At 39.3% G+C, this 27429-nt stretch overlaps 1 protein-coding gene across 6 annotated transcripts in view; it reads right to left on the minus strand.

The window, feature by feature from the left end:
- Positions 1–27429, minus strand: part of PRDM2 (PR/SET domain 2) — a 121979-nt gene that overhangs the window by 72744 nt on the left and 21806 nt on the right. For 5 of the 6 annotated variants that reach the window (XR_016438718.1, XR_016438719.1, XM_090024108.1 and 2 more), the window contains 4 exons: positions 20458–20575; positions 18120–18223; positions 12484–12636; positions 3077–3203 (listed from right to left, as the gene is read on the minus strand). Coding sequence is in view for 3 of the 6 variants with exons in the window: in XM_090024106.1 (XP_089880232.1) it covers positions 3077–3203; positions 12484–12636; positions 18120–18223; positions 20458–20575 (502 nt within the window). In the remaining 3 variants the exon portion in view is untranslated. Of the gene's footprint in view, positions 1–3076; positions 3204–12483; positions 12637–18119; positions 18224–20457; positions 20576–27429 lie in introns of those variants that run through there. The other variant, XM_090024111.1, reaches the window with a different exon arrangement.

The following is a 27429-nucleotide window of genomic DNA, read 5'->3' on the forward strand; positions in this document are numbered from 1 at the left end:
TAAAAACTTTATAGTTGGACTAAGATCAAGTGTGGAGACTTTCAGATCCAAGAGATAGTTTCCAAAAAGCTAAATGTCTATGTAAGATGAGGTAATAATGAAAACTGTTCCACAATATTAACTATAATGGTTACTACCAATGAAAGCAAAAATATCATGTTACATTCAGGTAAATTAGCTTGATTTCCAAATAACTGTTGCATATTACACATATGAAATTTAACACTATGTACCTTTTTTCATCCTCTATATTTTTCCCAAAGAAATCCATGAAACAAACAAACAAAAAAAATAGAGCTTCTGAGTATACACAAAGGTTAGAAAGCCATGGAGTCTTTACCATCCATCAAGATATGCTATAGCCTTTAAAATATGGAGGATGAAGCTTTAATCATGCCTCGAGGCCATGCTTTTCTATAATTTTGGCCTACTTCTTTTCAGTGACCCAAGACCACACAACGCCACGATTTTATATTTATTTATTTACATATACGCATATGTATAAATAGACATATACACATAAACACTATGTTGTTCATGATTTTAAAGTATTGAGGGCCTAGGATGTATTGGAGTTTTTTGTTTGTTTGTTAAGTTTCCAATATGGATGAGGTTCACTGTATAATTATTTCTAGCTTAACATTTCTGTAAATTCAAGCAATTAAAAATCCTCATCAGTTAGCATTACCAAACAACAACAATTTTAAGAACTGCGAAATAAGTTACAGACTGGTATATAATTATACTAAAGCATTTCAATATAGTGAAGTATCGCCCTTGGAAGCGTCTCAGTCTTGGATTTTCTGATGCATAAATGAAATTCTTTGAACCTGATTTTGTTACAGCCTCTTAGGTAAACAACATACTCCAAAACTTGATTTAACTTAACATACATTTCATAAAAAGCAAAAGTCAGCCCTTAACAGACACAAACTGCTCTTCTCAAATATGTGCTGAATTGGTACTTTCATAAAAGGAAGGGCTTGAATTCCAGACTTTTACAACCTATCACAACCCTAAACATTTAAGGCTCAGATTGATAATAAACTGCCTTTCAGCATTGTTTTCTTCCCCTAATCTGAAATGAATCTGAATTAAGAGCAAGGTATGTTTTCCTGAAGTTTGATCCTGCTTTAATCAAGTAAGGCCCTAAACTTGTTAAATTTAAAATTAATATTACATGTGTTACTCCATGTAAAAAAAAATCTCTTTTTCTATTTTATTCATTTGAAATAAGATCAGGACATACTGTACATTTCCTTGAGTTAAACAGACACTTTCATATTATCTACACATTTACTTTTTACATATTTCTTATGGTGACGTTCAGGATAGCTTTTTAAAAGTGATTTCAGCCGGAATAACTACAACATCTGTGACATAAAGCTATGCCTCTCAGTGTGGCTGCTGCAGAAGTATTTTGAAAACAGAGCTTTTCTGTGCTGCCTCAGAATTGCTCACCTCCTCTCCTTCCCTTCCAAAAGCGGCAACTCGAATTAAGGCTGCAAAACCTGATGATGTTTAAAACTGCTACTATAAAAAAAATATATATCAACCAAAACTTCCATATTTTTCACTCACCGTACATGACAGCTCAAATGACAGTTACATTTCTAAAACAAAACTATTTCTCAATAGATACCTCTCTTGCACAGTAACTTGCAACCCCAAAATAATTTTAATAACCACTCCACTCACACAAAATGGTGTTGTGGTTTGTTTGTTTTTAAATATGAAAACACAACCCCCAGACTTGTGCTCCAAACAGCAAGGCAGGAAAAATGTTAACACTCAAAAGGAAACCCAAGTGTTACCAAACAACATTGTAACATTTCAGTGTCATGGGCCCAACTTGGAGAGAACTCACTGTAGGCAGGGAAGTGCATTGTTACCCCCCCCAATCCTGAAAAGGCCATGCTGCTCTTTGCATCTGCTGTGCGAGGCCTGCACTATTCTTCCTTTAATCCCTTCGAAAAGAGCTGGCTGGAGATTAAAATTTGCAACCAGCAGATATTTACCTCTAACCCCACCTTCCAGCCAGATGACAACTAACTCAAAATGAAAAAAACAAAACAAAACAAAACAGAAAAGCAGCTGAACAGTCCCTGAAAGCTTGCGAAGAACACGTTTTTCCAGCTATCGAGTTGGGCTAATAAAAGATCGACCCAAAGAACCTTGTCTGCTGAACACTGCAAGAAGCCACGGGCTCCATGTGGTTTCAAGAGCACCCTCCTTCCCCCAAGTTTCAAAAGTTACAGATTTTTTTTTTTTTTTAATGCCATGAACACCCTGAAGCTGAACGCTTGTTCTGATCGCCAGCTCAGTGCCTCCCAATGCCTAGCGAAGGGGGTTGTGCCTGCAAACTTGCAAAGAACTTTTCCCACCCCCAAGGATTGAGTTGACTTAATAAAAAGTAATCACCTCTCCCCAAAGAACATGAGCACTGCAAGAAGCCATGTGGTTTCAAAAGCACCCTCCTTTCTCCCAAGTTTTAAGTTATAGATTTAAAAACCAAACCAACCCACCAACGCCCTGAAGCTGAATGCTTGTTTTGATCTCCCCGCCCTGTCCAAGGGGGCTGTGCCCGAAAACTTGCGGATTAGTGCTCTTAAACGTGCAAAGGAACTCCCCCCCGGCCCAAGGATCGAGCTGGTTTAATAAAAGATCTCACATCTCCCCAAAGAACCTGAACGCTGCAAAAAGCCAGGGGCGATTTCAAAAGCACCCTCCAGGCCCCAAGTCTCACGAGCTACAGATTGAACCCCCGCCCCCCAAGCAACAACCCACGAAGCTGAATGCTCGGTTTGCTCCAGCTCGCGAGTCTCCCCGCGCCTGTGCAAGGGGGGGCGCGCCCCTTAAACTCGCAAACAACTTCCCTCCCCCGCACGGATCCCGCGCCCCCTTTCCTCTCCCTCGCAGGGCTGCAAGCAAACAATGCGGCGCGGCGGCGGCGGCGGCGGCGGGCCCTGTGGCAGGGCGGAGCAGGCCGGCAGCCCACGGAAGGTCACCCGCCCCGCGGCTGCCAAACTTTGCAAGTTTGAGTCCCACCCCCCCCGCCCTCCCGGCCGGCTCTTACCCTTCCTGGCTTTGGGCGAGTGCCTCTTGCTGCGGTGCTGGGCTCGCTCCTCCTCTAGCGCGGCGGCGATCTCGGCGTTGTCTTCCCCATTGTACCAGACGAGCAGCTCCTGGCCCGGCTCGATGGGCTGCGCGGGGCAAAGACACAAGCGCGACAGCGGTCAGGTCCTAGGGCCGGGCCGGGCCGGCAGCGGCTGGACGCGGCGCCCGCCGCATACTTCCGACCCGCCTGGCTCGGGCTCGGGCTCGGGCTCGGGCTCGCCCACAGGAAGAGCGAGAGCGAGGGCGAGGGAGCTCCCCGCGCCCTCCCCGCCCGCCGCCCGCCCGCAGCCGCCGGGAGACGCGTTTGCCGCACGCGCCTCTGCTGGAAGGAGGACTGCAGTGGGCCGGCGGGGGCGCGCTGCCTCCCGCTGCTGCTCTCAATAACCCCCCGGTGGGGCCGGCCTGCGCTTCACGTCAACGCTGTTTCGGAGCGGGTTTCGCAAACGGGACTGCCGTCATGCACTCGCTTGAAGTGTCGAGTTTAATGCTGCTTTAATTTCCCCTTTTCGCTGCACTAAACGGCAGCGACTTGAGCGTGGTGCAGACCGCACCGATCTGCCGGGGAAAACAATCGAGGAAGAAATATCTACAGCCACAGAAACTGTGACCTGTTCGGGCTGACAGCTTGCCACCGAGCCCCAAACTCCGCCAGGTTGCACGCCACCCATTTAAAACCGCCAGCACATTTTCAGATCAGCCCTAAGTACCACCAGCAAGTTTTCAAGTCAACCTTGCCACCAACAATTTTTTCTCTCAAAGTAATTATAATAAATCTGCTAACGGGTAGCACTGACAGGTTGCCTGCAATCCACTGGTGGCACCTGTACCGCAGGCTGGGAACCGCTGGTATATGTTTATAGGCAAAGGGCTCAGAAGAAAGAGTCACTGAGGTACAGTAAAATTTTTTTTATATACAACTTTATTAATAATATAAATGCCAAAAGATGGTTTTTTGTGTATTTAAATAAACCTCTTTTGACATTTATATTTATTAATAAAGTTCTTACACACACAGACATTCAAAAGGAAAAGGAATAAAAAAGCAAGTAGGGTTTATTCAGGTTAATATTCTGATCTGTCTGCACTGCTGCCAAGCTGATCAGTAGCTGAGTCAATACTTTACTTGGTTATTTCACCTTACTTTAAAAATCATCAAGCCCTTCATTTGTAGTGTGTCCCCAATTTTAGCCCAATAAAAATCTCTCTGTGCACATATTTTTCAGAAGAAAAACATCTTTCAGACACTTTTCCATGGTTGTGAACAACTCTACTCATAGGTGAGAACAAACAATAAATACCTTTCTTTCTCTTGACCCCAATCACTCCTTTCTGTAATTGAAAAATGTGCTATCAGAGATAAGTAATTACTTTAAAAATTAAATCCTAAAAGAAAAAAAAAAATCTCAAACTATTATTCCAAGTTTCACCTCAGCCAAAGGGGAAAAGTTCTAAGAAATAAAACCCTACTTCTTTTACAGAGTTTTTTTGTCAGGAGATCTCAAAATGCTGCACAAAGAGAGTCCTTATCTTTATACTTTCTTGCAGGCTAGAAAGAAGAACACGTTCACATTTGAGCCATCCATGTTATAACCACACTGTTTGAGCAATCCTTCATGGCGTAAGGGTGAGGAGAGGCCTAGAATTAATCTTGCCTCTAATTGACTGGAAGATAGAAATCACCAAGCATCATTAAAATGTCATCATTTCTCCTAAAAAAAAAAAAAAAAAAAAAAAAAAAAAAAAACTAAACAAAAAAACCTCAGGTTTTTTGGTTAATAAAAGAACTTATGATTCTCGATTCCCTTTTACAGCCAATCCTGAGGTCTGCTCATGGTCCTGCACCCTGCTCAGTTGATTAGTGCAGCAGTGTGGAAACTGTCTGCAAACCTACATGCCCACTCTAAGTGGACTTTACAAGAACTGGATAGGATAGTCACACTTCATTCATTTTTTTTTAAACTCACTGTATTTGAAAGCTAGTTTGGGAAGAATGGCAATAAGTAAAATTACTCTGAGTACATGATAAATGGGATTCCTTTACTACAAGCAGCAACTTGCACAATCGGCACTGGTATAGGTCTGCTGAAAAAACAAGCCTCAACAAACAGAAGTACTGTTACGATTTAGGTTTCAAATTTCTGGTGCAAGTAAAAGGTTGTTAACTTTGTTAAGTAACAATTTATATAAATAGTATTGAAATGTATTTAATAGACTCCACCTCAACTGAGCAATAACTGCATCATTCTGATGGAAAGGGGAAAGCATGCAGTACGTTTAAAAACATCCCTCGTTTTAAAATAAGTACTTTTATATTTTAATGTATGGATATCAGTGCTATTTTCTCCCCATTGCTAAATTCCAGAACATCCCATTATTCTGTTAATTCTTACAATCACAAAAGTAATAGTATTATTTAGCACTGAGAATCCAAGGCCTTACAGACATTACAATTAAGACAGGATTAACCTGTTAAATCAGGCCATAAATAGTAACTCTGCCATTCATTCAGGTAACTAATAGATTGATGAAGTGGAAAACCTGCCACAAAAATATTCCACAAAACATGCAACACTTTTGTAGCTGGTTTCCATTGTGCCTTAAATGGAACATGTGGCAGGATAACCATACCATGCAGCCTGATGCTGGCTGCAGGCTGGAGCTTAGCTGACAACTTCTCTGTGTTGGCAAGCTGGCTGCCATGTGGGACAGCCCTGTGTGGGGCTGCCCCTCATGGTTTTCAGGGTGCCAAGTTGAGGGGAGCTCACCAGCTGTGCTGGGGTGCCAGGTCCCCACTACCCAGCATAACACCTGCCTTGCTCTGCAGCTCCAGCAGGGATTGAAGAACAAGACACATTCTGGTGTCAGGTGATGGTGAGCTACATGGCTCAGTGAGACCTGAAAGGTTGATTGCCTTTTCCACACTTGCCCCGGAGCTGCAAAGCAAGACACTTGATGCATCCCAGCCATGGGGGGACCCTGGGATCAACAAGAGGTTCCTTGATCCCAGGGCTGCTGTGTGCTAAGACCTTTAACAAGCAGACATGCGGTCTACCTGTATACATGGTTTTCTGACATGCCCAGCACATGGGGACCCCAGGATCAGACAACCTCTCCCTGATCCCAGTGTAACAGGACCTTAAAAAACTGCGTGCAGTTGTTTCTCTGGTATTTGCAGTTCTGAGGCTGGGACTGAGAGCTGGGCCTGCACTGGAGTCTTGATCTGGCCCCAGTGTAGTTTTGGGGCTGGGACCAAACAAGCTGATTGTCAGTCCCAGCCCTGGGACCACAATAGAGTCCTGATGCAGCCCTGGTGTGGTCCAGGCCCTGGGACCAGCAAGCAGCTGACTGTCAGTCCGGGTCCTGGGACCACACTGGTTGCTTTCACTTTGGTCTTGAGATCTTGGTCCTGGGCCCCCCTCCCCCTCCACTAGCAAGTAATAATGGCAAGCATGGACTCTAATCCACGATCCCAAAATCATGCATCCTGCCATGCACGTGCAGTATGGCAGGAGGCCTGCTTGTTGGGATCAGATCCCACAGCACCATTAAATGAATGTGCACCAGGGATCCCAGTAGAACATGGCTGTTCACACTTCCACACCAAGGAGTTTTAAGGCCAATGTTAAATCAAAGTAACCTAAATAGATGTATGCCAGGTTTAAAAAACCAATCTAAAATTATAAAGAGACTTGCACAAATTTTAAAATACACCCTTTAATTAATCCAATGTAATCTTTTTATATAAAACAAAGCATAGACTGTTTTTTATTTAAAGTTTTGGAGAGCTAATGGAATAAACTTTGAGTAGCTTATTATTTCCTTCTTTGATAGCTAGGTATGAAGAGAAGGCTCCTACTCCAAAGAACCTGTACTTTAAACAAACAACCCACAGAGAAAATAGAATGATGAAGTTAAGCAATCAACTTCACTCTGTATTTGGATGATTTTCCTTTTCTAATCAATTAAGAACTTAAAACAAGAAACCTAAATCAGTGTCTAAATAAGACCACCTGACCCAGTTTTTCTAAAATGAGATGCTGTCATCCATAATCCAAGCCTGGGCAATTAGAACAGATCTTAGGCTAGCAATACTTTTAAAACAAGAACTCTACTTTAAGGAAACCCTGAATCACTTGATTTTTTTAAAGAGTACCAGGTGCAAAATTGTATGCACAAGTGTTCAGAAGATCCAAGAAAATTCTCATGGTTTTGTTCTACTCAGCAAACTCCTACCCGCAACACCCTCAGGTAAGTGTAAATGCATTTGTTCCTCTGGTAGAAACTCTACCAGGATTTACTTGTACCCTCCTGGAGTGCAGTCAGTTTATTTTTCTACCAGAACTGACATTTGTAGTTTGGTAGAAACTATGTGCACATGTGTACACTTTGGGTTTCCCTGGGGAAACTGAGATTTTCCTGATAGAAGCCTAACACTTGTGCAAACCCTATGAGTACAGTCTTTGCTTTGGCTTCTTAATACCAACCTGGTAAAAGTTGGACACAGTTTACCAGCAACATTTGTCTCATGAGATCCTAAATTCTTCAGTAAAAGAAATGTCTTTTACTACCCTGATTCACCACCCAGCACAATAAGGACCTGATTTCATTTGCAACAGCACTGAACTCTACATATGAGTGTTTCTACATATGTGCTGTGTTCACACCTGAAAAAAATCAAATTCCATTCTTTGATTTACAGTTGTGTCACTTCATAGCAAGGTCTCAAGCTTTTTATGCATTTACCGTTGGAAAAAACAGCTTTCCATAAAGACGTTTCACCTTAAGTTGGGCACAGCTTTACAGTCAAGCTGATTCTTAAAACACTTTGAAGTTGAATTTTCACTGCTAGTTCTGTTTAGTTAATATTTAAAGACATAATCCTGTAAGTACTGTATCGTATGGACAGTTTCCAAGAACTTTAACATACTTCTAAACTGTCTCTCAATGGCGTTTTTTAATGGAGTTTTGAAAAACAATTATGAGTTTAAATAGTTGTGGCAAGGCAGCCCCCGGTTGCATATACGTATATTAGGGAAGATATATGCAAAACAGCCTCCAAATACTGCCTATTCTAACTTGAAAGCATCAACTTGTGAGAAGTGAAGTAAGTTATTCACTTCTCCTTTTAAAACTCTACCCAAAGCCTCATTAGAACAGAAAGTCCCAAACGTGCAATTCTGCTGTTAGCTACTAACAGATGCAATAAAGAAAATGAAATACCTACATGGCTTTGAGATTCTAGTCTAGCAAACAAGCTCAGACAGACTCTACTCATCTTGGCCAAGTGGTTTTCTTAAAATTTATGATAATATTTTCACATTTTGAAATCAGGCTACTTAAATTACAGACTGAAAATCCGCAAGAATGTAAGAGAAACTTGAAAATTTGGAATAATTAAATGGAAGCTATTTTTAATTGTGTGTGTAAAAACCTTTTAAATGTCAACTAATCAAATAACAATAAAAAGCTACATAGATGCCAGCATTACAAAATTTATTTTTCCTTATTTTTGCAAGTAAAATACACTTAATTTTATTCTTTTTCGTGAATCTCTGCAGTAAGGGTCAGGCAATTAGTTGTGTGCCCAAGGTGGTAAGTTTATGACAATTTTAAAAGCCTAGGACATTGAACATAAATACACCACAATAGTTCTGTGAGAGAACAGCAGTGACACTGCAAATCTTTCTAAAGGCATGCTGAGTGCAAGAGGACTCAAACTAACATGGAGAGTATTTCAGCCATCTGAATAAATTTATGGTATCTGTGTACATACCACTTCAAGCAAGGACATATTCTCTGCCCTTAGCTAACTTAGTATCTGAATCAAAGAATGTTAGTTGATTCTAGCAGGCAGGCACATTTAAACAAATAAATGTTAATTAATATTAGAGCGTGTTATCAACAGACACCGGACTATATGCTATTATTTATATATTTTATTTAAAAACACAAATTAAAAAAAAGACTACCACAGCAGGAGTAAACTCTACTAAAGGAGATGTGAGTTCCTTAAGAAAGAAGCCATTTGAGGCATGTACGGTGACTTAAACTAATCCAACAGAAGAGACGATTTTGAATATTTTAAACTGTTCCATGTGGCAATACACCTCTTCAGCCTCAAGAAATCTGAAATCTGTCCTACGTGATCCTCTGTCCATTTGTTCAGTCTTTGCAGCTATTATTTGCATGCTTCTCTTCCCAATAGTTTAACCTTGGGAATCTGCCTCCTATAAACACACACGTCACCTAACACTTATGTAGTTATTTCAGATAGCTACAAAATACTAGGTTCTGCAGCACTGCGAATCAAACAATTTTCCTTAATATCTGTCTCCTTTAATTTAATTATAGTAACCATGACATCACTGAGGAGTACCAAACAAAATTCCAGATTAAAAACAAGTATTCTTATTGAAAACTTACAAAGTATAATTACTGCCTACCACACATTTCTTTTTAATGCATGTTGTAATATCTAAGGGTGCTTACAGAAGTGAAAAAAAACCTGGCAATTTAAAACCCAGTGCGCCCCTCACCAAGCCCAGCACATGGCCAGAAGAGGCAGCACATTAGTTGGACCTGGCTTGCCCAATATCTGTATAGATCAGGTGCTTTAGTGGGGCTTTTTTGGCATTTTATCTAAATAGCTGATTGAATCGGCTTTAAATAAAAGTTCCAAAAAGCCCTGCTGAAGCACCCAATTTATACTGATGCTGCGGAGCCAGGTCGACCTAGAGTGCTGCTTCTTTCCATAAAGTGCAATTTTTTGTTTTTTATGTCTGTCAGCAGCCTAAGTGACTCTCCCAAGCTGGACTGTATTAGGAAACTGACCCTATATAGAAAGTAAAATGTTGCCAAGAACCTTTTAACCTCCAGTGTTAAAACGTTTTTCTTCATTGCTTCACAAAGTGTGACAAACTAGAAGGGTAAGAGTTTAGCCAATAACCCCCTCCTCAAAAATGTATATGAATAGGAAGGGCAAAAATACTGAAACACATGCTTTCAAATGTAACGGACAATCTGCATTGCTGTAGAGGTAGATCTATTTCGGGAGTGGCCAGAGTTACTCACCCTGGGAGCCACAATTGATCCTCCATCAAAGTTCAAGAGCTGGAGAGCAAAGGGTGGTGCTGAGTGACCCGGAGTGGAGTTGACCACCCCCCAGCACCACCAAGCTGCTCCAGCTTTCCCCGCAGGGAGCATGCCCCAGGGTAAGCAGTGCGGCTGCAGCCCTCACCCCAGCAGCCCAATGCCTGAGCTGGCAGTTTTGGAGGGAGAGAAGGAGGGAGAAAGGCAGGCTTGGGGAGGTGCAGGGCTGCGCTGTCCCCTGGAGCTGCCTCTGGGAGAAGCGAGCGGGGACTTTGGCCAATTTCCAGAGAGCCGCAAGTATCGTGCCGGTGAGCTGCATGCAGCTTGTGAGCCACGGTTTGGCCACTGTGGATCTATTTACTTCCTGTTATTACATATGAGTTTACACATTTTTTTTTGCCAATGGGAGGCAGCATTGGAATGGGAGCCTTATTATAACCTATGCTGTTACCATTTAATGCACAGGAAACCACACATCTATGTATTTAAAACTTGCAATGAATAGGGTTTAGTCAAATCCATACTTGGCATCTGAAAAACAGCCAGCCTTTCAGGTCTTTGTGTAGAAGTACTAAGTAAGTGGCTTCAAGCAGACTCTGTTGTGCAATAGAGTTGCAGGAAATAAATACAAAAAAAAAAAATAAAAAAACTGAATAGATTTTTTATGCTAATTTATTTCATACAGAATTTCTCATATTTGGAAAAGTGGTAGATCTGCATGTAGAAAACTCAAAACTATTTTTTTTTCTTCCAATCTAGTGTCCAAACTGATCATACGTTGTGACAGATCTCAGACAGTTTTCTACACCGATAACGTGGATTCTATCAGATCAGCTTCTGATCAGGAACTGCTATTTGACTGTGTGAACTACATGGGGTGACTAGTAATGGTAAGACAAGACCTATTAGGACCGAATCCATCCCAATGGGAAAGCGTAGTCCAATTACAAGGACCATTTCAAAAACTGAAGTGATACATTTGTGAACAGAGATAATCTGTACCATAAATAACTCTTAGCTTCCATTACCAGCATGATAAGCCATCAGGTAGTAACCATCCATGTGAAGAATAAATTCAAAAACTTTATTCCTGTTGTTGCTTACTGACTGATTCAAAGACTACATCATTGCAGAGAGGATGCAGTGTGTTACACCACAGTAATTCCAGAAGCCAGGGCCTAGTAATTTGGGGTCAGGGCCCACTGCTGAAATCAGGATATGGAGCCCCATTCAGGACACACGTCAGAGGCAGTACGTGAGCAATGGCTGCATTAATCCCTGCAGCTCCCTTACATTGCTCAGCTCACCGCCACTGCCTTTAGGTCCAGATCCAGCCCATGAAGAGCCCTGCAGCCTGCATCTGGCTTTGGGGGTTGGTTGACTTTGACATCCCTGCTGTAGACCATACATTTAAAAATCATGCAGTTCAGAGAACACATGAAGAACAATTTTAAGCTTACTAAACTTCTGCATTACATCAAGGCACTGTTAAGATATAAAAGCCTCAATACTGAATGATATCATATCCATAGCTTCTTATCCTTAGGTGACCACTACTTTACTTTTAGATGTCTATCATTTTGCTGGCATATAAAATACGACACATCTATTTGCCAGAACGATGGCAAAGATAAATGTACATCGTACTACATTACCTTGATTTGAAACAGCTATCAGTGTATATTAATACTTCCCTTAATCACAGGTGCGAAAGACCAGAACAAAACAGAACTAGTCTTTTAAAATTCTTACAACATATTTAAGTCTCTGAAGTAGTGGGATTATTTTTTGTTGAGGATATAAAATATGTCTTAGCTATGCATAGCTCTCATGTGGGGCACACGCTGCATGGAACACCCCATCAGAATAGCCCTGTACACTGGCTCTGGCATGCATGGATAACCTGGGGCCCGATCTGGACTAGCCCTGGAACCAACATACAGGGCCAATCTAGGAGGCTGCTCCACGCAATGTGCGCCCCAATGCCAGCCCTAAACATCACGTGCAGAACAACGCAAGTGGGGCCACTACTTGCTGCGTGCAGCATGTGGGACTGGAACTGATGCACGTAGCACCCTGTCCAATCAGCTCAGCATGCTGGCTCCAGTGCAGCCTAATCCAGCCCACAGATCAGCCCAACACCCTTCATCAGGCCTCTGGGGCCAGATGAGTTTGACACCCCTGTTCTAAAGCTATTCAAAAATTAAGCTGAAAAGTTAAATAGAAACAGGATCCTGAACAAAGAGAAAGAATCACTGACTACTCCGACAGTGCTACCTTTAATGTTTTGTAGTAAATGGTCCTGTTGATCTCCAGTGGGAACAGATTTTGCTCTTTTCCAGAACGAGCCCAGTTCACATACCGCAACCAGTTCCCTTTCTTTGGATCAGTGGCATCAACACACATCCACCCCAGGTTTGGGTAATACACCTAAAGAGAAAAAGGAAAAAAAAAAAACCACAAAAGACATTTACTCCTCTTCAGCAGGCAGAAAAATAATTATCCTGACCACACAGAAATATATTGCAAAGACTTATGACAGAAAGGAGTATTTTGATAATCTTATTTATAAGCATTATACCAAGTTAAGTATTTTACTGAAACTTGGCAGATTTCATATTTCCCAGGAGGCTTGGAGAGCAGAAATGTATTCTCCCTCAGTCTCTGCAAAAATTCTGGCTGTTCCTGTGTCCCTGCCCCCATCTCCATCCTCCCCGCCATCGATGAATTGACTTAAGACTTCAGTTTTAATGGCTACCATCCGGACAGACAGAAGAGGTAATATTCCTGACTTCTCTTGGCAGAACTCTAGCAACTTTTGGTAAGAGTCAAGATTTGACTTGAGGAAGGCCACTTAAAGATACTAAGGAAAGAGTAGGCGAGCTTTACAAGGAAGCCTTTCAACTGCAGAAATGTACGGTTTACTTCAGGTAACATTGTGCTTGGTGCACTAGAACAAGTAACTAGTAATAACTTGACTGAATTTGTTTATTTGGGCTTGATTTTTCAAAGTTTCTTATTCTGTGCTGCCAAATACTGGAGTTGTACTATTTAATAGTTCCTGTATGTCTGATAGTACTCGCAACAAAACTGTTAAGGAACATGCTGAAAAAAGCACCTACTGTTATTATAGAAAAACAGTAGAAGTCAAACTGGAAAAATCAGACTATTTCTGTTTGTACAACAAATTGATGTTTTAATAGCTCATTAGACTCCTCTTCTCCTCCTAAATGAAAGACAATAAAATTGGCAAGTGTACACATTTTCAGTACCATACCTTGATGCTGTTTCCACTGTGAAATTAAGAAAAAAAAGATACACTGACAAAGCCACAAAAGTTAAAATTAATGTGTGCACAACTGGTACTTTCCTACAACTTGATCTAATGTGCTTATCACTGACTATTTATCACATATGAATCATTCCTCTGGACAAGACAAGATTTCTGCAAAAATATGGATTTTGAGCCTCTCTGTCAAAAGGTTATCTTAAATTAGTATTTCATGTAATAGTTCAAGCTGAATAGGATTGTATAGTTATGTTTTAAATTAAATCTAAAACAGGAATTAAAGCTGCATTAAATTTTAAATTAGCATAAACATTTAACTTTCTTTCAATTTATCAGGTCTCAAAGAACAGTTTCTATTTGAAAATGTTAGATCAATATAGAAATGCATTACGGTGTTTATTATTCTTATTATTTGATGGAATAGGAAAAGTAACACTAGAAAAGTTGACCCTTTTAGCTTCACTTGAAACCCATGAGTAAGGAAAGTAGGTTTACTTATTATTGGTCTTCAATGGGTAAATCGCATCCTAACATTTAAAAATTCACTTGACCTCCTTAATTAAGCTTAGCAAACTACAGGTTTGAAATAGTTTATATTCCAAGTCCCACATGCATTTTTCAGTTTTATTTCCAGGAGAGCTGGTTTGTAATTCCATTTAATCATCTTTTTCATTTCAGAACTGCTTGTAATACAGTCAATATATTGACAAGCTATCAGTGTTGGCCACCAACTTATATAATGTGATTCTTTTCCAAGATGCCACAAACCAACCATGTTCTCCATCACAATGAAAAATAGGTGTCTCTAAGAGTCCTGCTACCCATTCAAATTCAAAGCGGGCAGAACCAGCTATAGAGTTCTTACACATTTTCAAGCACTAACTTCATAGCTGGTTGGCTTTTTGTTTAAGCTGTAAAGTCATTTTTATGGTGTAATAATTACTTTGCATGTATGACCAGTCTAAACTTACTGCATATTTAACTAGTTAATTGTGTAATAGATATAAGGTGTAGCCTAAGGACATCCTGAAATGTCAAATGTTCTTTCCCAACCACAGAAATAACCACTGTTTGGCAGTAGGAGACATCTTATTTTTCATGATTTAAAATGTTTTTTCCTACCTCAGTATACATGCATGTAGGCTGAATTATCAGTACTAGGCTGTTCTTATTAGTACTAGGTAACTTTAAAAAAAGGAAGGGATGAGTATCTTTTCAAAGTTTGATTATTTAAAGTTTAGTATTTGCTTCTGCTCCTTTCTGTTCCATCTATCAATGTTAGTTTCTGTCTGTAAATGAGTCCCTCTATTAATCCCAACCTCTCTACAGTCTTGTCTTTTTCCACTCTTTGTTCAGTGCTGATACAGTTCCCTAGTGTTAGCAGCAGTACAGGGCTATTGTCTACTGAGCAGTTTCAGAAGACAATGGCAAAAATGTCTGCACCTATACAAACACATGGCTTAAGCTGCTACAATAGTCAAAGAGCATTATAAAAGTGCTTTTTGGAGAGTAATGCTATACTGCCAGAGATGAGAGTTCTCTTTTGTTAAGCCTGGTCATGATCTAGTCTTAATTTCAAAATTATTAATTTGTCTTCTGCCTACAACGATAGAATGGATATGCTAGCTAAAATTATTTTAAAAATGTCTTTGTATTTACACAGGATGACAATCTCTCTTACATTTAGCAAGAAGAGTGGGTTAATTGGTACTACATTATGTATAAGAAGTATATAGCAAAAGACTGATTCGTCTCCAAAGCACCTGTACCATAAAAAATGCTGACATAACATGTGAGAGAAACAAATAATTGGATAAAGGGGAGTATGGACGGAATAACGATAAAAGGTTTTAGCACAGACAATGTACACAATTTAGAATCTTAGAAGATGAGGGTTGGAAGGGACCTCAGGAGGTCACATCTAGTCCAAACCCCTGCTCAAAGCAGGACCAGCTCCAACAAGATTATCCCAACCAGGAAATTGTGATTTCCAGCTCATAATCTGTAAATAATGAGCCACCCATCTTGAAAAAAATCATTGCACATTTCTATGTTTACAATACAACATCTTTAGTTCAAAAAAATGCTTTGAGTGGGGCCCAGGGGTGCTTGTTTGCATGCATTTATTTATATAAGAGAAGATTTCCAGCCTATCCTGCACCTTCAGCAAGTTTCTTTACAAAGCTCAGTCTCTTGCAGACCTGAGGACCGAACTGAAATCCAAACTTCACCTTACATTTTCCATTTTTGTTGTATGAAACTGCATCATTTTAATTATTTCTGATGTTTAATTCACATACAATTGTACAGTAATGTTTTCTTCCCAAAATCTGGCATATCTTTATTTGATATTACATTTAAAAAATAGATATAAACACAAGGGTGGTTTACTGAAGTGTATTTCTGTAGAGTCCATATCATTCTACTTTGTGGTGAAATAGAAAAGGTATTGCTGACTGGGGGTAAAAATTAGATTTTTCAAATTTTGATGAGCCTTTGTTAATCCTCTAGCCATGCAAAAGCTAGAAAGAAATAACATTCCTCATCAAATGTTCCAGCTCAGATTTTGTCAGCTGATTTCTGAGGCCATGCTCATCAGCAGGCCAAATCCTTGAAATAGTAGAGAGTACATAGTTACATCGACTGGAAATATAAATATAAAAAGACTGTAAAAATGATCTGTTCAGTTGAAATGGAAGAGTGGTACACAGTGCTGTACTAATATGGGACATCTAGCAGTATGGAAAGCACAGTTGAACATAACACCAGATCATTCAACTAAAAGAAACTCCACCCTACCAAATGTAGACCTTTTAAACACTAGGAAACAGAAGAGGGTTAACACCTCTCCAGGGCAGTAAGACTATCAATGATCCCTGATAGACAGGGCCTAGATGGCTCACCAGTGTTGTTTCAGATTCTGGGCTTCCATCGCTTTCTGTTCAGCCACTTCTTCCAAGAAGGAAAAGACCCTTCCCCAGCCACTCTAAGTGTACTTTCAAAAAGAAACACACACGCAAGGAGGTCTAATTTACACAGCTTGTTCAGAAATGCCATTTTGCATTACAGTATTATTATTAATTTTTTTTCTGTAAGTAAAAAACTATATTTTAGTTAGCTCTGTAAGTCATAACTATATTAAAGGACCACTGTAAAAACAGCAGTAAGTTGCCACATGACATGCTGTGTTACAATTAAGATTCTTGCATCTGAAAATCATCCCAATATCTTGGCAAATTAAGTTGGGTGGCCAACTGTTGCAAATTATAAACTTTTTAAAAACAACTGAAAAATGCAGATTAAAAATCTGAAACTGAATTTCAGATATATTTATCTATTAGAATAAATAGTTTATTGATGTAAAAGTTCCACTGCATGAATGTCCAGAATTGGACACTGCAACAGCAGCATGCTCCAGATGGACAGCCCTGAGCATACGCCACCCATCTGCTTCCACTGACTTGCTCCAACCCTGGAAGTATGCCACCAAGACCATTCCAGGGTATTCCTCGGAGGCTGTTCTTCAGGCCTCTGTTTGTACAGTACTCAGTGGTGCCAGTGGAGTAGGTAAGTGGTGTGGAGTGTGCTCAGGAATGTTCCAGCCAGAGCATGCTACCACAATGGCACAGAAGTGCTGCAAGAGAAAAAAGTCACTTTAGGTCAATAATTTACTTGACTGGGATTCCACCTTCCCAGTTGTTCTTGTACTAGATCAGTGTCTGAGATACTACAATCTATTGTATCCTGCTTTTCCGTCTTGAGGCATTTGCTGACTTACCTGGCATTCTATTTAAATGCCCTTTGTTTTTTTTTCTTAACTGGACTGCATGCATTTCTGAGAATATCATTTTAGGTTCTAGAGAAATCTCCACAACGGACTGACATTCTGTTTGATGCCTGCATGTGTACACAGAATACTTCACAACTTGTTTTATATTATAAGGCTAGTGGCTAGCAGGGATTACAGATACCATTACTATGTTTAAAAAAACAAACAAATCTATAAATTGTACCTATAGTAAGTCTAATAAACTGTGTGCTACTACCATAGCTTCCCATTCTTACTCTCTTCAGTTTGTTTGTTACTTCTACAAACATGTCGATGTAACAGTTTTACCAGCTTGTATTCTTCGAGAGCAGTGCAATTGGCAAGTGTATCTATACCTTATAGAAGTGTTTGCATATTGAAGACCAGCAGAGAAGTGCAAGTACAGAGGCAGCCCAATGGTATGCCATTGGATTATTGGATCGAGTGAGGTGCCAAGGGCTTCCCTGAGAGACTGTAAGACTATTGATTTCACTGGGAGTTAATGGTGCTCAACCCCCACTTCAGAAGAGGGGTGGTTGTACGGTCAAGCAACAGGAAGCCAAGCCTGATCAGTAAGGAACTTTTACAGGAAGAAGAAAATGATTGTTACTATACAAAATGCATACTTGACAATACTTGACATTTAGCTTTGTAATCCCATGTGGTTGCAGTCTGCTATTTGAAGTTTCAATATGTGCATTTTTATAATGGAAATAGTTCTGATCAAAATCTGCATAAATATTGAAAAATTAATCATCAGTTACAAAAGTCATACAACTGTAGGCTGGATACTTCCATAACCAGCTATTTTCTTACCTCCCACATGTACACATTGCTTTTAACTTGGGATCTTTTTTTCTTATCGCCAAGAAATGGTCCAAACTTTTTGCCTTTCAAAATTGACTTTGTTGCCCAAACACCTGAAAAGTTAAAATTCATCATTGCAATTAAGTTAAATAAGTTTCTTAGCACCTTTAAATTTCAGCAAAGTATTAAATATACAAAACAGAAAAAAAATCAAAAGAAAAATAACCACACAAAATATTAAAGTCAGTTTGGAAAACCAACTACACCCCCCCCCCAAAAAAAACCCCCTTACCTTACTCAATACACTCATGAATACCTAGAACACAGATTTTGAAACTGAATAAACTAGCTTTGAAAAAAATGGAGGGAGGAAAAGAACGTTAATCTGATGGAATACAGGCAACCTTCACCCTCCATCTTACATGTGTTCAGAATATTTCAAGAACCAAATGATGTGTGTTGCAAATGATGTGGAGCCAAACTTGGACCATTTAACACCACAGACAGACAGACAGACGTACTGAACTCCAATCAAACCTGTTTATTTTGAGGCCTTTCTCCTGGTTATGATGTATCCACAGTCCTAATTTTTATGTCTAGAGACAAAGGTGACCTGCCAGCTCCTCAAGTACAATCAGATCATATTCACAATACCTTCAACTATTATCCTGGTGCCTGTTTTATTTGGTGAGTGAATATGTTGTTAAAGAAATGCTTATGAAATATTATTTGAAGATGTTCTCGGGAAAAAGTATTTTCATCTACTTACATTTAAAAATGTCCATTCCCAAGATGTTACATGGCATTAAAAAGTGTACTCATTGAGAAAAATTACTGTATTTTCCTCAGATGCTACATGCCCCTCAAAATAAAATATGCACCATACTTTTGCAAGGCAGAATGCACAAACGAGTTTTTCAATGTGTTGCCTAGATCTCTTTTTTTCGTGGAAAGGCTGTGCTGCAAAACTGCTGTCCTGTCTCTGGGTCAGCAAGCAAGCATTAACCCATTCACAGTCGCTAATAACTTAGCAGCAGTTTTTGAGCGCTCAGACAAAAGCTGTAGGCATGGAAGATAACGAATTCAGACAAAAGCTATCGAGGTCCCTCCCAACTTGACTTTTCTGCAATTTTACTAATGACATTTCCAAACCACTTTCTCTCAACCCTTCTGTCCTTCATGGGAACTTAGGCAAATTCCATGCAAACAAAATGAACCTTTGCAAGGTACAGAAATGTAAGGCTACAAAGGAAAGATACGTTTCTGTTTTTGTGAGATTCTGATACATACTTTAGCAACCTCTTTCACCTTTACTATACCACTGAAAGGTAAATCATCTTAGAAATAGAAACTTCCATTTGTCATCTTCTCAACATCTGATATGATTCAGTGAATGACATTTCTAATTAGACCTTGCTTATTTTTTCAGCAATGTAGTTCCTCACCCAAGATATCAACATTTACACTAATGTATACTCCAGGAATACCGTATCAAAACTCCTCTCCTACTTTAAAGATCAGTTATCAATTCAAGATGTGTGCATTATGGAAGCTCTTTGAGGTATCCCATTAGGATCAGGATCCTACTGGAAGACATTATCCCTGCCTCAGAGAATTTAAACTAACAGTTATTACCAGCCTGCACCTACATTTCAGAATCCCTCACCAATCTCTTAAACTTTCTGCACAAATGCTACAGAACAATCTTTTGTCAGAACTCGCAAGTAAAACTTGCTAAACAGGAGACTGGTCAGCCAGTCCACTGTGGATCATATAGGATGGTATCAACAGAAGCTTACTTTCATTCTCCACATAAGAGTCATGTTATCACAAGGAAAGAGAAATCTACCTTAGTTACTATGTAAGAATACTAATATGAGAAACTGTTTAGTCTAATAGGGTGGAAGTGAACGGGGACTAAGGCAATATGGAAATATAGGAATCATAACATCCAATAAGAATTTGCCAATGACAAGTTACTTTATCAGATGAAAAGGGAGGTTTTAACAGCTATCTAGTGTTCCATCAGTGCAAGTCATGCAGTTAAAAAAAAACAAAAAAAAACCAGGGCCAAAAAAGCCAGGGCTTTTTTCCATTTTACCCCACACTAAAATAAAAATCTCATTACTATGCAACTGCAGCAGTTGTTCTTTAAAAGGTATTTTTAGGATTCCCACCAGACTGATTGCACATTTTATTTTTAGTCTGAGTAAAAAGGAAAACTCATTCGGAATGAACTAAAATAAATAATAGTTTGGTTACTTTAAGTCTTCACTTTCCATAACTACCAGCTTGTGTTATTTTGGAGCTGTAAATTCCCTGCTCCTTTTACAGTTACAGCACTTACCAAGCCGTGTCTTGTCAACAGCAGATGGGAAAAGCCTCACTTCCTCAGGAAGCCCTTTAAGCACGTGTTCAGGTACATCAGCCAAGGTCTCAACTGCTCCTGAAGATTCAGTTGTGTTCTAGGAATCAGAAGGCAAAAACATCATAAACATAAGTACAGAAAAATAAGCACTCCAGAACATGGACAATGAATCCAAAAATAAGCATTACTAACACAGAATAAAAGTGATCTCTGAAAATGACATTTCAACTAGGGTTTCTCCATGGACATTCAACAAGTAACTTCCACATTACAGTATGATAGGTTATTTGGTATGTCCATTTCACCGGTTCATACTTTGACCTTCAATCGATACTACATTTCCTTCTTTGGGACTGAAGAGCCCAAGTAGTTCTCCATAAATCCTGCTTTGTTCCGACTGTGCCATGCTTAAAGTACGAGTTTTGTCTCCAGTCCATATTTGGTAAGCAAATGTAACCTGGGTTTGTTTATATCTTGCAAGTCATTTGTTTGCCCCTGGGCTCTCTTTAAAAAACAAATTCAGAATTTTCTTTTGTTCCTTGTAGAAACATAAACTACAAATATTTAATTTCTTGTATGCAACTAAACTGATTCTATTCTTCAGTGATAGTATGAAAGTCACCTGGTAGCTACAGGTAAAGAAGAAAACAGTGAAGCATAGGTACATGTGCCCTCTATATGCCTTGAAAAGTGTCCATTACATTTCTTCCAAGATTCAAAATCAAGTAATTTTTCAGTATGCTTTTCTTTCTTCTTCAGGTAAAGTACATCAGCATTTTAGAACTGCACTGCAAACCAACCAGTTTAACAAGTCCACAGAACAGAAATAAAAATAATCAATTTTAGCTCTTCATACCATGAAGACACCGTGTCAGGTATACCAACCAGAAGCTGGTACAAAATCATATGATGAATGCTCAAACCGGGATCCTACGTGTACAGTTAGACCTCTAAATCTGAACACTTGGTCAAGATTCCTAAGCCCAGCTACTTATTAATAAAACATCTATATACCTCAAACATTAATTTATTTTCACAATAGCCTCATGGAGAGAAAAGTATTATAAGACAAATCACAACTGAAGTCCCTGGTACAACTAGGAACTCAACTTAATCACAGTTCATTGCTTAACCACAATCGTATCTCTCCCTTACTAAAGGTCGACAAAACCCTTTAAAAAAAAAAAATCTACTTTTTAATTCTCAAGCATTTTTGCTATACCATGGATGCATCTACAAGATGCTTTAGTGCACAGCAGACTAATTTGCTGCACAATAAAAAGTGTCGTTGTCTACACGTACATGGCAGTTAGGGTACAGCAGACAAATTTACTGTGCTGCCAGATAGGATAGTCCCACCTTCAAGCAGCATCTGGAAGTGCAGTAAATTACTGAACTTAAATGCACACATAGACAATGACATCAGGATTAGTTTACTCCAGCTCAAATTGAGCTAGAGTATATTCAGTCACATTAACTGCATGTATAGACGTGCCCAGTATGACCTTCCTATCTAACTTCAGCAATGGAGTCAAATTGTTAACAGGATTATCTCAGAACTGTATTATGCTCCATAACATGCAACAATACCTACTGGTCACTTGTGCTGTGGCTAAACTTAGTTATTTCCTCCATTTTTCAAGAGCTGATACCAAGTAATGAGTAGTCTTAATGCCAGCAGAAATCTTTATGGTATTTCAAGTTTCTAGAACATCCCATTGAAGTGCTAGAGTTTTTCCAAACAAGTCTGCAAACCGTTTTGTTTTTTTTTAAAACAAATGTTTGAAATACTGTCCTAACCGTCTTCCAACTGGTAACTGCTATACCACTTTTGCTCCAGTTAAAACAAAGAAAAAATCCACAAACCAAACCCACCAAATGATCCAATATCAGTCCAAAGGCACACTTTCATTAAATTTTAATCAACCGAAAGATTGCTTAGAGGGAAATTCCATGTGCCACCTTGCCTTATTATAATACAGCTATTAATTAGGGTTTAACAGTGAACTGCTCAGAGAAAAATGCATTTTTTAAATGTTTGTTTCTAATACAAAGACGCTACAATCAAGTAAGGCAAGCAAGTGCATGTTTGAACTTTACTTTTCAGCTCCAGTAAGTTTTAAATGCAACACAATGGCTATTACTATCATTCTTGATATAGTAAGTAAATATTTTTATATTGGTCTCTGACCACTTGAGGACATTTGAAAAAAGGTTTCATATTAGACTGTAAACTCTTCAAGTCAATCACCATTTCTACTTGTACAAATGACACAGTGGAAGCAGTCAGCATTGAAGTATCTATGAATGTTGGTAAAACTGCTGTGGTAGAATAAGTACATTCAGTTCAAATCATCTCTCTAGAGATGCTAAAGGAGTCCTTAGTAAGGAAGCCTTACAGTTGCAGAGCACATTTTAATTGCTTAGTTCCTAGTATAAGACAGCAAAAGCCACAGGACATCAGGTACTGTGCAAACTCAGACTCTGCATTTAAATGGATCTAGTTAGCATTAACTACTTATTCACATTAACTAGTCTCAAAGTAGTACTGCAGCTCTACTCCTTACTTTGTCTTACTTGCTTCAGTGAGCATAGACTTCACTTTTCTTTTTTAAAATGTACAGCTTCTGATTCATTTCTCTCATTTGTTTTTGCTGTTAATTTCCAGTTTGGAGCTTGATCCTCTTGCAATTTTAGAGAAACATAAGTCCAAATCACAGATGTCTATGGGAATTAGCAACACAATTCTTCAGTTGTGATCCATAATGAGACAGCTTCAATTGAAGCTAGTAAAACAATTTTCCTCAACAGGATCACTGTTTTAAGCAAGTTTACTGAATCAGCCTCAAACGTCTAGCTTATAATTTATTGTCTCTAAAACTGACAATGCAAATGACAAACATGTCCCAAATAGGGTTGCCAACTCTGACTGAAGTTATTCCAGGAGATTTTTTTTCCCCTGCAACATGACGTAATGTCATTAATTGTAGTGTTCAACCCATTCACAATATCAATCTCCCCGACTGCTTTCAATAGTCACTGGGAGATCAATGCCGAGGCCGTAGACTCCTGGCCAATCCAGGAGAGTTGGCAACCCTAGCCCCAAAACAAATAACACTGCATTTTTGTCTAGATTTAGAAATAACTTTATATTAATTTAATGAAGATTTCTGCTTGAGATACAATTAGTTAAAAGGAATCAACTGATAATAATGATACTGTGTTGAAATAAGTCTTAACATTTGAGTAATAGATTATGCAATGTTATTAGATAAAGATAGCACCTGGTTAGAGCCCTATAATGGCAATATAGAAGACACCAGGCAAGGGCTAGGGACAGAAGGTACATATAAACCAGTATAAGTGATTAGGAAACAGGTTTAAGCCTGTAACAGAACAGAAGCCCGGTACACATAAACTGGTTTCAAAATGGCTGAGCCCAGTTTAAGATAGACCTGGATAGATGTAGTATCAGACTTAAATCTGTTAAGTTAAATCAGTCTATCCTATTTCTGGCCCAGATCAAGTTATATCCCAGTCCCCCAGCTTCCCAGAATGCATTGGGTCCACCCTGCTAGCCCTTCCCCTCATCCCAAGAAGGGTAGGTGGGCTAGCTTTGGCTGTGCTGGCTGAGCTGGGGCCAGCCCCACCCCACAGTGCCTCTACTCCCCATCCTGGTCCTGCCTACGCCTGTCAGCCCTGCAGGACAGTGGGAGGGAGGTGGGGGAACAGAGCCCGCAGGCTGGCCCTGAGTCCTGGTCTGCAAGGGTTGCCATCCTCCTCCCAGGACAAGCCAGCACAAGTCACTGACTCGCTGGGGAGAGGGTGAAAGGAGTCCCTCCTCCCGGGGCCAGCCCCCAAGCTCAGCATCTGTCCACATGGGGGAGAGACCAATAGCAGGGATTCCCCAAGCCCTGGTCTGCCCAGCTGTGGGGAAGAGAGGGCAATTCCCCCTCCACAAAGCCAGACCAGTGCAAACCACTAATATGGGGTGGGGGAGGTGGAAATGAAGCCAGGAGGGGGGCTCTTTCCCCCATGGTGCAGGCTGGGAGGCATGCTCTGCCTTCTGGCCTGGGTCAGTGCAAGCCTCTACCTGTCTTTCCTAATTGAAAACTAAATGTTAATTCAGTTTATTAGTTCAATCTATATACAACTTAGAGCAAACTGCAAAAACTTAATCACTTCTACCCTGGGGCTTTTGACTGTCTGTACTTCGCTATGGATAGTGCCATCTCTTGCAATCCATTCCTGCATAAGCACACTACTACGTGAACTTAGTCAACTTACTATCTTCTTGAAACACAGGAATCTGATCTTAACAGCACAACCAGGTCTCTACCTCTCCCCACTCACTATAGTTACTAATAAGCATGAAATGCAGTGAACAGCCTGCCCTGAAACAGAAAAGGGTGATAATTATTTTGAACATAAAGAGATACTAAGTATGAGGCTGGAAGGGCTGCTAACTACTAGCACGCTCACATTCACTATGCACAGCTTTACATGCATTGCTAATTCTGTACTTCCTGTCTGAGTGCAATTACTTTCAGATTTTCCATGTATGACATCAAATCAAAAATCTTAGCTTTTCTTTTCTTTTTTTGTTGTTGTTAAACTGATTTAAGATAGTGTCAGGTACCAAACTAGTCCTCAAGTCTCCCAGTTTTTGCAATCACATTTTTTTTCTTTTTTGTGTGAAAAAGCAAGGCAAACAGGAGAAATTTGTCTTCACAGGGAGAAGAGTGAAACTGTACATAAGTGGAGGGAAGCATAGACAGTAAACAAGCATGGTGTCTCTTTTATATTCATATTATATTCATATTTTATATTATGTGTTTGTAAGTTGCTACTGTTACATGTCTTGTAGCTCCAGAGATCTGTCTGAACAAATACAAACACTTGAGTGCCAAGTTTCCTTCTTATAGATATACTTATGGAAGCAACAAATTCATGGTTGAGCCTTCACACCAAAACTGGTGAAGACTCCTTCCCTTCCTCCCTCCCTCCCTCCAATAGTCCAGTAAAAAAAAGCTTGCAAGTGTAGGGCTTTTGTCAATTCCTGAATTACGGTTTTAGTTTTAAAGCAGTAAAACACTTGCTAATAACACAATAAAACCTTACAAGGAATTTGCTGGACAACTTGTGATTCAGTTGTACGTGGTTTATTATCTATAGCACAATGATCACTGTTAGAAAACCCTAGGACTATCTATGATTATGTTTCATTTAAAAACTCTGTCATAATCAACTAATATCCATTATATTTACTAAATCAATCACCCCAAAAAATTCATTTAGAGAAAGTTTCAGGAATGCTACCCACAGTCCTTGAAGTTTACTTTGTAAAAAATTGCAAACTAAAAATTCAACTGTGTATGAACATACTTTGACATTTAACTATATTACAAGGCAGGACTGAAGACTGTGCAATTCTAAATCAACAGATTAATATAATTTCTAATAAACTAAATGAATAGGCCTATATCGGGAAACAGTTCGGTAATCTTTCCCCAAACAGTTTTGCAGCATGGTCTTCAAGATAATGATAGCTACGCTGATTTAAGAAGTTTTGGTCCTGAGAGTTAATCAAAAACATTATGAATACTTCTAGGCAAAGCAAATACAGTTTTCTTACAGGTGTAGACTGAATAAAAAGACAGACAAGACTGCAAGCTCAACATATGGCAGCTAGAAAATGTCACGATGAACAAACAACCTATCATCTGGTTCCTGAAAGTGAAAACAGGGCAGCAACAATTTAGAAGAAGTTAAACATTAAATCCTATTCTGTATTGACTGCATCACTTATCTATTCACAGTGTGGTTTCAATCACAACTGTAACATCTGATGTTGTCCTTTCCATCACAAATTTGTTTTCTGAAAAATATTTACCTCCCGTCTCCCAGTATTGCTCTCTCAAATGCTTTACATCTTGCTTAAGCGCCAAGTAAGTGATTTCTGTGACGTTAGCACAAGTAAGAAACATTTGAATAAAATACAGTATGATTTAGTAACTAGCCTAATTTTCGATTGAACATTTTGATATTGTTGCACAACTTCCTATGGATTTTCCCAATCATCGTTTCCCAATCATTATTTCTTAACAATAGAGCTTGTATGACCAAGGACCAAGTAGAAGCAGTAGAATTTTAATGGGTCTTTAAGCAGCTATCTAGCAGTATAAACAACCGTTCCCAAAATATTTGCATTCGACAAGATACTCAAATATAACTCCCAGTGCTATTAATCAACATTATACATGAATACAACAACAACAAACATGGAGCTGCACCATTAGATTGTTTAAGTATATTGGTTTTCCCCCACTAATTTTTTTCTTGCCCAAAAACGTGTAGAAGAAGAACAGACTTGACCCATACTTCGGTACATTTAAGTATTGACATAAGTTTAAAAATTCCTGTGTTTGCAAAATTTGCATGAAATTATACAGATACACGAAGTCAAAATATAAGCAAGCTCTGCTGAAAACAGATATGCCTACTAAAATATTACTGGTATGTTTCATTTCCTAAATAGTTAAAATAACCAATACCTTTACAATCTGAGATTTTTAGTTTCATTTAAAGGGCAGAAAAACAAATAAATGCATTAAAGCATGAATACAGAGTCATTTTTGCATGTTAATTTTCTCAGAAATGGACTCTTAGATCACGCAATAACTTATTGTTGGGGTGGTTGTGGCATCCATTTTTTAGTGCTTCAACCAACAAGAGGTTTAGTGGTTCAAAACCACTCTAACCTTTTCAAACGTGGCCATCTACATAGACAAGCAGACTTTAAGCTCACTAGCACTTTTAAAGGAAATTTTACTATCAATACAATTCTATGAAAGAAGGCTCTGCTATAGCAGTCTTTTTTCTTGGGGTCTCATGACCTTGGCAGCTCACAAGTAGAATGTATCTCGCAAAAGTGAGGCAGTTCATGCACAT

Source organism: Crocodylus siamensis, chromosome 12, assembly GCF_052110815.1.
Source record: "Crocodylus siamensis isolate JL-2025a chromosome 12, ASM5211081v1, whole genome shotgun sequence".
Lineage (NCBI taxonomy): Eukaryota > Metazoa > Chordata > Crocodylia > Crocodylidae > Crocodylus > Crocodylus siamensis.